The 12,374-nt window shown below is 45.1% G+C and overlaps 1 protein-coding gene across 7 annotated transcripts in view; it reads right to left on the minus strand.

The window, feature by feature from the left end:
- Positions 1-3,514: 3,514 nt before the first annotated feature.
- The window catches only part of UNK (unk zinc finger), a 41,141-nt gene continuing 32,281 nt past the window's right edge, over positions 3,515-12,374 (minus strand). For 3 of the 7 annotated variants that reach the window (XM_071452778.1, XM_071452773.1, XM_071452774.1), the window contains 7 exons: positions 11,817-11,885; positions 10,969-11,143; positions 9,738-9,839; positions 8,064-8,252; positions 5,078-5,259; positions 4,312-4,569; positions 3,515-3,972 (listed from right to left, as the gene is read on the minus strand). In XM_071452778.1, the coding sequence (XP_071308879.1) occupies positions 3,817-3,972; positions 4,312-4,569; positions 5,078-5,259; positions 8,064-8,252; positions 9,738-9,839; positions 10,969-11,143; positions 11,817-11,885 (1,131 nt within the window). In that variant the 3' untranslated portion in view covers positions 3,515-3,816. The remainder of the gene's footprint in view (positions 3,973-4,311; positions 4,570-5,077; positions 5,260-8,063; positions 8,253-9,737; positions 9,840-10,968; positions 11,144-11,816; positions 11,886-12,374) is intronic. The other 4 variants (XM_071452775.1, XM_071452779.1, XM_071452776.1 and 1 more) reach the window with 4 other exon arrangements.

Below are 12,374 nucleotides of genomic sequence, written 5' to 3' on the forward strand. Positions count from 1 at the left end.
TACTGTATTTATTTTGTTTTAACATTGGAAGCTACAGAGTGGGGAAGCCCCAGAAATCTCTCCAATGCAGTCACTACTTTGCAGGAATACTTCACCTTTAAAATACTAGGTTTTACATCAGTAACATCTATTTTGCTGTTGGCCATCACTCCAAGGATTATAATAACTCTGGAGGAAAACACTGGTAATATTCTTCCTTCTCAGATAGGGGAAAAGGAGGAAGAGAGGAGGTTCAGAGGCTGGGGGAACAGCAAGGGATGACTGAGTCCATTCAGTGTTAAGGGCTTCCTCCCAGGGTAAGGAATTCTCTTCATTGTCTCAGCTGCACAAGCCTTGCCAGTGGCTCAGGTTCAGCTTCAGAGATGTACAAAAGTGTAAAACCCTTCAGCAGGGGATCAGCTGCAGGGATCCCCAGGGGTGGGATCTGCTTTAGGAAATGTGCTCCAGCTCTGAGACCTTTCCTGGGTCCCTCCTGTGCCACTGCAGGTGTGTGGCTACGGCACTTAAGGCCAGAGCGGAGCTCAAAGTGGTCCTGGCAGCCTAAAATCCTTCACCTCCTGGCTCTCACCTACAGCTCTGACCCTGCTTGTTGCTCTGGATCTACCCAGGCTAGTGTTGTCCCAAGCCAGCTGCTTCTAGGTTGGTTTTCCATAATAATGTAAAAGTTGATTGACCTTTAGGATGCTGTGGTTTCACAACACAACCACAACTCCTTCCCCCAGCTCTCAACTCAGAAGTGTCTGACCTGCCCAATTAATCACCAAGGTCAGCTCTTCTGAAGCTCCCAAAAATTTGGGGAGGAAAATGTCATTATCCATTCAGGAGTCTGTGTGAGGAGGCAGGACCCAGCCATGGTCAGGGCTGTTCAGCTGGGCTGCTCCCCAAGGAACCCTGTGGACCCCACTTTTGTTTTGAAGCCCCCTCAGCTCTGCTGTGTTACTGTGTGTCCTGTAAAGGGAGTTCCTGCTTCAGAAGGAAGCCTGACAGTACGTGACAGGGGCTGCTGCACTTATTAGCACCAGGTTTGTTTCAGCTCTTTTTACAACATACAAAAGCTGATCACAGACTCTAAAGCCTCAACTGCAGTGCTGTGATTATGGTTTGTCCTTCCTGCACGGAGCAGGCAGCAACAACTGCTGGAGTGGGTCAGGAATGCTGCTCCTTCCCCCTGCTCCCACCTCATTTGGTTCAGAAATTGTCTTTAAATGGCCCACCAGAACATTCTAAAAATATGCAAAGATGAAGTTCTCTTTTCCATCTGATGCTTAAGAAAATAAATTCACATTTCAATATTCCTCTCCTGTTTTTTTTTAAAGCAGCAAACAAATTGATAGAAACCTAAATTTAGGAAGTGTTTCTTCAAGAACCAGAGAAAAGTGAGAAAGTCTATGTGCTTGTGCAAAGAGAGTGCTGAGAGAGGATGGGGTGGGGGCAAGGGAAGGGTCTAGTGCTAATTCCTTCAGGCTGCTCTGCCATGAGTGCAGTGTGGCAATGGAAAGTTCAAATTTAAGGGCCACAAAACAGGTGAAATTCTGAATTCTTTGGTCCTTCAGTATAAGTTTTAAAACAGAGAAACTGTTTTACTCAAAAGGGAAAAAACACATTTTCTCTGGCCTGGAATTTTTCCTTGTAACCCAGGGAAACTGGGGGCAAACAGCTCTTTGCCCTAAACCCCCCAAGTCCTGCATCACCCTGTGACTGTCCCAGGAGACAGCCCAGGCTGCCCTCAGGGGACAAGTTCCACGTGGAGGGATTCCCTGTTGGAATCACAGAGCTGCTGCTGGACAGATCTGGAAAAAGAGGGTTGGCAAAAGGCAGCATCACCCCTGAGCAGCCCCTGGGGAGGCAGAGGAGCAGAGAAACCCCCACGCTCATAAAAAGTGTTACAAACCATAGCCAAAAACAGGCTGATCAGCTCTGCTGCTTATAAATATTAAAGATCTGATTCAAGAGTTTATTTCCTATGATTTAAGTTAGTTACAAAAAAAAAACAAACAAACTTTTTAGTAAATTTTTTTCTTATTTGGGCTTTTTCCTCCTCCTCCCCTCCCACTTTTAATTTTTTTTTTTTATTTTTTTATTTTTCCTAAAAAAAAAAGAGAAATGTTCATGTATTTTAATAAAAGGTCTTTCTTTAAGATCAGACCAAGGCAGATGTGCTGCCCCATGGCACAGACATTCAAAGGCTATAACCAAACAACATAGCCACAATAGTCACTCAACAGTGTCTCTCCATTAAAAAAAATTAAAAAACCTGATGCTAGTTACAATAAAATACACATGGAAAAAAAGCATTTTTACCAAAAAACCCAAAAACAAGTTAATGGGAAAACATAAAAAAGAACTACACAGAGCTGCACTTAAGAGATCATCTGGGAATGCATATTAACCCCTTCCATGGAGAGGAAAGGTGGAATTATGGAAACAAACCTAATTATGTGTTTGTATTAAATATGAAGCTTTCTGAGAGGCTCTGGTAAAAATTCAGTTTTCCTACAATAGTGGGCTGCTGGAGGTTCCAGTGCTTTTCCAGGTCATGGAGGGGCAGCACAGGAGCATCCCTGTGCAAAATAAAAATATTTAGTCAAGTGAGTGGCCTTTTGGTTGAGATCCCAGCAGGTTACTGCAATCCACCTGATGTAAAAATCCAATGGACATGCTGGTAAGGAAAGTCACAGGAAAGCTCAGCTGCTGGGCAGGTCTGAGCTGGTGGCATTTCTCTGTCCTGCTGGACTATTTCTGTCACCACACTTCTCCAGCACCAGGGTTTCTGGAGCCAGCAATCCACAAACCACCCTTGAGCTGCTGACACAGGCAACAAAAATGTCCTCAGCCTACCTGGAATTGGTTCATGCACTTCAGCAGTGACTACGAATCAGGTCCCTGTGGCTAAAACAAAACTAATCTGGTCTGAAACAGTAAAAAGTCTCTAAACAGCCACCAGACAAAGGGGTGCCTGGAGAGCCAGACAAAGGGGTGCCTGGAGAGAACTAACCTCTGCATCTAAATTTCCTTCATAAAGGGCTTTGGCTCACCCAAGGGCAATACTTCTAAGGCTGCTCAGACCTGGAACATGTTGGCTGCATCAGCAGTGAACATTGGTCACTGAATTTTGGGGCTTGGCTTGCTCTAGGTCCAATAGAAATTTTTTTTCCCCTCTTTTCTTCTTTTCATACAAATATACAAAGAGTGTAAAAAAATTTAAAAATTGAACTTTGCTGATTAAATGCCAGACAAAGTTCCTGCACATTCAGAGATGGGCAGTGTGAGGCCCTCCAGGCAGGAGCCTGGCAGAGCTCCCATCAGGGAGGACGGCTTTAACCAAGCTGGGTCAGTGAAAGAGCAGGGGGACCGAAGGCATGAGCAAGTCATTTCAAACCACCTCGATCCTCCCCGTGATCTCAACTCTTCCTCTGGAAAGCACGTGGAAGCCCCTCTTGCCCACTCTAAGTCCTTCTGGAAATAGTCAAAAATTTGTTATCATCTAAATAGAAAAGAGGAGAAACACAGACTCTTTGCAAATGGCCCTTTGATCTGTATTAAAAACAGCTCTCAAAGTTCATCAAGAGTTAGAATTAGTGGGGCACGGGTGAGGGGCAGTTTAGATACGGGATGTAAAATATTAAAAAGTGCTCTGCAACTAATTTTCTGTTTTCATGTGTGCATGTGCGTGTGTGTGCACGTCCCTACAGGTGCACAGCCACGCCCATGCACACACATATATACATATATATATATACACATACATATATATGTACGTATGTATAAAGTTAAAAAGTTCTCTAGGATATGATCAGAAGGAGTGTCCCTGGAAGGTCACGACTGCAGAGAGTGGGGCCTGTTGGGGTGGCAGATGGGGCACTCGCCCTCCTCAGCGCACGTCTCGCACAGCACCGCGTGTTGGCACGGCAGCACCACCCGGTTCTCCTCCTGACACTTAAGGCATTTCACTGACTGCATCTGAAATACTGCCTGCAAGAGAGGGGACAGGGCACAGTGTCAGTGTCACACACAGGGCAGGGAGGGCTTGCAGCTGTCTGCCCTGTTCATCTCCTGAAGCAAAAGGGAAGCAGCACAGTGCAATGCCTTTCAGGACCTTTAGGATCAACAGAGCAGCTTTGATTGATTTACACTCTGTATTTTAGGCACAAAGAAGATGGAGTTATCTTCCTGTGAGCCAGCTAGAGCTCACTTTGACATCTACCTGGAGTCAGGCTTCTGATTTCTGAGTCTAACAAAGAAAAGGAGAAAAGCTGTGACCTGTAGGAGCAGAGAGGGCAGAGCCCTGCTCTGCCAGGCCCTGGCACTCACCTTGTCCACTTTCTCCAGGTTTGCCCGCAGCTGTTTCTGCAGGGTGTAGAGCGACGAGAGCGAGAGCGTCTCCAGGTCAGAGAAGGAGCGCAGGAACTGCGGGTCCTGCCCGGTGTGGATCCTCTCCAGCTCCTCCTGCAGTTTCTTCACTTGCAGCTCCAAGGCTTCCCTCTGCTCCCGGGCCAGTTCACATTCCATGTTAGCTGTGTTGGCGCGATCATTTGCTTCCTCTGCCTCCTTTTTCCAAGCATCACAAGCCTGCAAGTCCCAACCAAAGAGGGTAAAAGAAGCAGTCTGAAAACTTGGTCTGTCTCCAAAGAGAAATCCAGGCAAAACTATCAATTTCCATACACTCCTCACACCAGTTCTGACCAACCTGGCCTGTTCCCAAATTCTGAAACATGTTTGGAGCCTTACTTCAAGGCACTGCTCATTCCACATATTCCATCTGCTTGGGCTGTGGTTCTACTCATCTGGCTCACAGCATTCAGGGGATGAACTTTGCATACTGATAAATCATCATGGATCAAAGCTCTGAGAGACTGTCAAACACTTTAGGGCATCTGTTGTGACATCTGGCCTTGCAATTTCAGCACCTGAACACACCAAGCCAAGCAATTTGGTGATTTCCAAGGGAGAGGAAAGAATGCTGAGAACCTGCAAAACCTACAGCTCTGTCCATCACCTCCCTGTCCAGAAAGAGCCTGTTGAAGGCTGACACCCTCCACTGCTATACACTCCCTAATCCCAGGATCTGCCCAAGTACCTGCTTGGCTTGTTTCCAAGACTCTTCCCACTGCTTTATTGTGCCGTTGGCCTCATCCAGTTCCTGTCGCAGCCGTGCCATCTCTGCAGCACCTGGACCTGACAGAAATGCAGGTGAGGTACTGGGCGAAAAACTCCCCGAAGCAAAGTGTTCCCATATGCTGCTGTTCATCCCATTTAAACCTGTTTCACAGGGAAATAGAGAGGGTTATGTCACAGGTGCTGGTAATTTCCCCATTTCTTCCCTAACCCTGTGAAATCCAGGATTCATAAATGTGCAAATAGGATAAAAAGTCCATCTTAAGAATCAGTTTCATCCCCCTGCTCCATCATAGAGAGACTTTATAGGGAAATTTCACAGCATTAGGCCCTCATCTTTAGTGATGCAGGGAGGAACCATGGCACTGAGTGGAGACAACTCTTGAATCAATCAGGCTGTTTTTAGAAGCATCACTTTTACAGCAGAGCTGACTGTCAGCTTGAATGCCCCTTCTTTCAGGGGAACCCCTGTCCTGCTTCTACCTCTCAATTTTCAGTGCAGCACAGCCACCAGAGCTGGTTCACAGAGCCCAGGTGGTGCTTTCTCCCACCCTACACCCTAAGAAATTTCTGCCTTTGTCTCCTCAGTGTGGGGCTGAGAAAAGGAGCCTCACTTCCAAAGTGTCACAAAAATGTTCCAAGTCATTGCTGTTTCCATACACAAGGAATAGAACTGGAAAATCCTGTTTATAAACAAGTAGAGACAATAGTATCTGTATCTGCTTCATCCTCTGCAGAATTCTAGCACTGAGCTAGCGAGCAGCACCAAAGAAAACTAATCAGCCATTTCCCTATTTTAGCTTGTTCAAATAAACTCTCCTTTCAGGAAGAATTTCAAGGCTTAGGAGACAAAGGAGTAGAATATCAGTTGTAGACAAAACTGGCTATTTTTCCAGAGTCCAATGTTCATATTCTTTCAATAACTTTCACTTAAAATAGGTACCCACACTTGCATTCAGGGGAAAACTAGCAGGAAAAGGTAACTGAGACAGAGTGTGGACTCTCACCCTCACAGTTTGCTCCAGTTTGATGTGGGAGTCATTTTCATGCAGTGGTGCTCACCAGTGGCTGGGAATATTCCTAAATCGAGCTGCAGTTGATAATTCTGATCTCACAGCAGCTAAACTGTGCCTGCAAGTGAACCCTGGAATCAACAGCCTCTCACTGAGGTCGGTCCCAGCACCACTGACTTCCCAGCCAAGACACAAATACTGACAAAATTGTCTTCACCAAGGGCTTAGGCACATGAACTCATTCAGCAGAGCAGCAAGGGATCTTTGCTGGCTCAGGCCACTTACCACAGATCCATTTCAGCTGCTCTGAAGGGTGCTCAGATTAAAGCAAGAAGTTTTAAAGGATTCCCAACTCACATTTTATTTTTTAAACCTGAGTTTTCTTGAATGGGAATCCAGCATTAAGCAGAATGCTGGCAAGCCACAAATTCTGCCACAGTGCTGACCAGGCTGATCTTTGTTGTAACTCCCTCTTTCCATCTGCTGTTCTCATTTCACATTGGAAGTATCAAGCCCCTTTGGGCAGAAAAGCCTTCTCTGCACATTTTGCACCTAGCACAGTGGAAACCAGCCCAGAACTAGGTATTTTTAACTCAATTTCAATACAAATAAGTGATAACTACACACTTGACATGTTACGTGCATTCACTAAGTTAAATGGAACAGATGATTGCCAACTGCTAAGATATTATTTAAATATCTTCCCAAAACCCCAGCAAAGGATTTGTTGCGTTTATGGAAAAATATCTTTTATAAATAAATTATTTAAATGCATTTGTGAATTTCCTGCAATTTTTGGCTTTTTATTTATATAAATACACAGTCAAGATAAACATAATTCATTTCTTCTGAAACAGCAATTTTTCCTTTCCTTACAAAAACTAGGACAAACAGCCAGCCTCAACCTAATTAAGAGCAGAGATGGCCTCTGATGTCTTTTATTACAGTAATTGTAAAAGCTGTTAAAGCCTAACAAGCAGCAATGGGAAGCATGGAAGCATGGGCTTGGGCTGTGCAAGCAAGGGATGCAGTTACACAGATAAGTGCATGCAGAAATAGCTTACACAAGCATGTAATAATTTTATTAGGTCAAGCTTAATATTAAAGATTAAAGTGTATCTCAGACTTTAGGAGGCATTTATGTCTAGCATCAATAGAGAGAATTAATATTTACTGTTACAAACAGAAATGAGCTGAACTGGTGTCCCTGTAGCCTGGAGGCCAAACAGTTTTATTTCTCAAGGTAATCCCATGTCTTGATAATAAAACAGATTTTACTAATTCCCTGTTCTAAATTTGGCTAAATTCCCTGTTCTTCCTGATACAGCTGAAGCTCCAAAGTAATTTTTTCTTCTTTCAGCCCCTTGTTCAGGAGAAAAGCCCTCAAGGAGGGGAAGGAGCAAAGGGGACAAAACTGAAACACTGACTTTTTGGAAAGTCCACACTGCAGAACTGGTGCAGAGTGTCAAACAGGAGAAAAAGTTCCAGTGGCCCAAGCCTGCTCTAGAGCTCCCAGAAGCCAGTCTGGCCCACAAGTAGTCCCAAGGGCAAACTGTAATTCCTACCTAAACTAAGCTGAGCTAAGCTGAGGACCCAGCTCTGAGTTTTATATGAAATCTCATCAAAGCACCACTTTGCTGGTGCTGGAAAAGGCAGAGCTGTTTTTCCTGAAAGGCATCATCAGAGCAAGGCAATTAACCTATCTGCCCCACTATCCCAGCCTAGAAACAAGGAAAGTAGAGGGAATTGATCCCTTGTTCATGAGCTATTAGCTGACTTTTGGTGAAACAGCTTCTAGTCCCATTGCTGTTCTCATGGGAAGAAGGGATCCATGGCAGCAGTGAAATAACACATTGAAATTAAAGCCAACTGAAAAGAAAATACTTACATGGCACAGACAGGCATGTACATGGGACACACACACTGTGCATTTACCTAATGATCCATGAGAAGCTGATGTCCCCAGGAAAGTGTTTTCTGACTGGCTTAAGTGTCCCTGGGGCTGATGGAGGAAATGCGATGAGAGGCTGACCGGTGGAGAAGGAGAGGCGGAGTGAAAGGAGGCAGAGCTTCCAAGGGACCCGGGGATATTTACAGGAGCAGAACTTTGCAGCAAACTCCCACCTGGACAAAGAACACACAGAGAGGATGGCTATGTATGATCATGAGGTGTGGACACAGGCAGGAGTTCAGAGCAGGAGGTGTCAGGTTCCCTTTCTCCTCCCTGAGTCCCTCAGGATTCCCTCCACTTCTGAGGTTTCATTCCCCGCTCAGCCTTTAAGAGGAGCACTGAAGCTGCCATCCCATGACCCACATAGGTTAGGACCCTCCACAATTCAATGGATTACTCTTTCAGTGGCCAAAGGAACAAAAGGTTTTCTGAGCAGAGCTCGGTCTCTGTCAGTCTAGAGAAGATGAATTTGGTATCTGGTGAAATACTTTGTCACGAAAAATTCACTTCTAAAACATGTGCCTCTGCCTTTATACTTCCAAACAACCTGTAGTGAGAAGACCACCATGACATCAACCACTAATAACCAGTGACTAGCTGTAGCTACACATACCTGAGTGCCTGGATCTATCAGTAATAAACCCCAAAAAAACAAAAGCCTAACCACAAACGACATCACCTTACACCAGAGGTTGTTCTGCCTGCCACTCACAGATTTAGGGAGATCTCAGCCCTGCTCTCTCCTCATCTATGTCCCTCCTTAGAAGATCACCAGGTATCACCCAGGCCTGATGTGAAGAGAGGGAGAAGGGGAGGATCCCTAAGGCACTGCAGGTGGGGAGCAGCAGCAGCAGGGCTGGCAGCAGCCAGGGACAGTAAACCTCCAACAGGCTCTAATCTTTGCCAGGGAAGTGGAAGTAATATTCTTTCCACAGGTCCTTTCCTACCTCAATACAGCTCCAGGCAGTGCAGTTCCCTTGGAAACCTTCAGACAACCAGTTAGCTCCTGTTGAAACAGCTGCTTTACACAGCAAGGGCAGCCAGAAACTACAACCACTTCCAAAAAAGTTATGAGACATTTCTTTTTTCCCTGGACACCCATCAGAGACAGGTAGAAGAGGCCTTAGCCTACCTCCATGTATCAAAATGAGACAGACATTACAGGAACCAAATCAGCAGACCATGATGACACTCTGACAGATGGATGGCATTACCAGGTCAGTGAGTTTCCTGTTACAGCTAGGGAGAGTTTTCTGCTTAAGATGCAAATTGTTATAATTTGGCCTGATTTGAAATGCATCAGATGCTTTCTGGAGTCCACTTACACATTAAAAAAAAAAAAAAAAAAAAAAAGAAAAAGAAAAAAATAAAGAAAAAAAAAGGAGAAAAAAAAGGAAAAAAAAATCAGGCAGGTCCCATTCAGTCTCAAGAAACATCCCCAAGACAGCTGGGCCCAATGGCAACAGCTCAGCTCTGCTACTCAGTAAGGGCAAGCTCTCACTTCAAAGATGCTCAGGGGTTGCCAGTTTGTTGTAATTGCTGTTTTAACCAATGTCATTTTGGGACTGGCTTTAGAGCTTGGTTGGGCTGGCTCCACTGAGGTGACTGGGCAACACTGCTTGGCAGAAGATAAAGAAAGCTCTGTTGCTTTCATGTACCTATCATGATGCCACTCGTGTGGGGCACTGTGCTGCTGTCAAATGTCTTCTCCAGGGCAGCCACTCCGAATTCATTCAGGTCCAGGTCATCCAAGGCAGACTCTGCCAGACACAGAGGTACCAATTATGTTATAAAGGACCAACAACTTCAAGAGATAGGATGGCCCAAAGAGCCTACATGCAGAGGAGCCTGTGCTTGCTACCTCTCAGGGCCCTACTCTCCATCCTGTTCTCAGATGGTTTGGCAGAAGTGTCATGGGCAGCTTTTCAGTTCAGGTTCTTTCACCTGACCTGTTTCTTTTTGTCTTAAAGTATTCCCAAAGGGTATATGAAAACAAAAATCTGATTAATTAACAGCAGATCCCATAAGTCTTCCCCAAACTGTTCTTTTAAGTCTGTTCCTTATGTACAGGAACACTGCCTTATGGCATGTCTGGGTCTGGTTTGTGCTCTGTCCCTGCGTTCCTGAAAAGCCACTTGGAAAAGAAATACCAGGAGAAGGGAACACTTGAAAAACATCTCTGAGGTTCTCATATTGGGTAAAATAAAGCTTATTAATGCCTGAAACTGTTATATCTATTTGAACATGCCTCATCACTAATGATGATCAATATAATTCCATCCCACACATGCCCACTCATTTCTATTATTATTTTTAACAAATTAGTGAGATCACCTCAGAAACGTTACATTTAATTAAAAAAAGGAAAAAAAAAGAAAAAAAAAGGAAGAAGAAAAACAGGTGACCAAAAAGCCTGTGCCTATCTAAGAGTGATTCCACTCTCTGGACTCTCCTGCTTTCCTTTCTCTTACAGCCTCTGTCCTACACTCTACAAAGGGCAAAGTCCTTACAATCTACCTGGTGGTAGCTCTGGCTATAAAATTCTCATTTAGAACGGAGGGGTTGTAACTGTGGAAAATGCTCCTGTGATTTCCTGCCTAGTCCAAGATCTCTTTGACAAAGCTAAAGCTAAGGCCCTTTTACACCATGTGACATTCTGAGTGAGTGGCTCAGAGGCCTTCAGTTGGTCCCGTGGGTGAATTTCATCCCAAATGACCTGCAGGAAACATCAGACGTGTCACAGTCACAGAACAAGCTTCAGCAATCTGCCAGCACTGACAGACACGGAAAACTGGAGGTCACTGGAACATCCAGGTTACTCCAAGTCTCATACCTGGAGATCCATGGCTGAGGAAGCCCTACTTTCATAAGTGAAAAAGGCAAAGTTACCTATGACAGACTCAACGGTGTCACTGGTTGGGTAGAAGGGAAGGGCATTGGCATTCATGCCTGGAATGCTGCTGGTGCCGGCGGGGCTCGGGGGGGTTGCAGCCAGACTGGAGGTGATACTAGAGGAGATGCTGGATGTCAGTGGGCTCCCCACTGGGAGAATGCCCAGGATGTCCTGAAACAAGAGTGTGGAAAGCGAAAGAGGTAGGAAATAAAACATCTTTCTAGAACAACCCCTTCAGAAACGTGCAGGAAGGAGCCAAATGCCAGCAGCAAACCTGTTTCCTGCCTGCTTCCAACCTGACAGATGGCTACTGCTACCACTGGGCTGGGGGTGGGGAGAGATTAACAGTTTTTCTTTAATTTCTGTCGACTGTTCTCCATTCTGTGTCCCCCCTCCCCTCCCCAGTATTCTAAACATCTTTCAGGCTGCCCCAGAATTAACTCCTGTGACCCACAGGTTGCATGCAATCACAGCCATGGGCCACACAATCACTCAGTCAGACTTAGTTCAACACACGACTTAGAATCTGATATTAAATTCCCTTTGCCAAATCCTTGAACTTAGATGACTCCAGAGATCCATTCCAGCTCAATTTTCTGTAATTTGAAGACTCTCCTGCACAGTCCAGCCCTATGAATCTACCCTGAATTCACTCAGGTCTAACTACTCCCAAATAACACCTCCAGCAAATCATCCCATCTTCATAAAGTAATCCCTCCAGCTGAGCATCCCTAATGGTGTCTGGACTGTTATTTACTCCCTGCAGAGCTGTCTGGATCCACAGATTTCTCTGTGGTGCTGGAAGCCCTGAGCTGGGTTCAGAGCCCTGCCAGCAGTTCCATACCTGTTTGGGCTGTAACAAAGGTTGCTCCTGGCTCCTGTGTTCCAGGGAGTGGGACTTCATTTTTGCTTGCTGCAGTAAAGAAACAAAACAAAAGATAAGCAGAGGGATTATTTAGCAAAATTAAAAATGGCTGGCTGCTGGCTTTGGAGAGGCCATGGGAAACACAGTCCACTCCTCTCTTGGGCTGTCCAAGGCACTGGAGAATTTGGGGAGAGGAAAAGCACAGCAAACTGAAAACATTCCAAGTCATTTGCTTTCTCTATAGCAAGACATTACCCCTAGAATTATGCAGAGACTTGTCACAGTGACATTTGCCTTTAATGCTGCTGTAAGACCCCTGCTAGCACAAAGCACATCCTAAGAACCACGATCAAAACTGAATTATTTTGCCTTGCTATAACTAACTCATCAGCCCTACTGCATCTAACACCCAGGAAGGGCCAGAAATGGTGGGAGGCACACTGCATTGTTATATTATGCAAATATTTTTCAGTTTGGGGAAAATAAAAGTATGTAGGTTATGTTTTCCCTCAAACCTTTCCAGCTCCCAGCTAGGAT

Source organism: Agelaius tricolor, unplaced genomic scaffold (assembly GCF_023055355.1).
Source record: "Agelaius tricolor isolate 1412-34295 unplaced genomic scaffold, bAgeTri1.0.p SCAF_35, whole genome shotgun sequence".
Taxonomy (NCBI): domain Eukaryota; kingdom Metazoa; phylum Chordata; class Aves; order Passeriformes; family Icteridae; genus Agelaius; species Agelaius tricolor.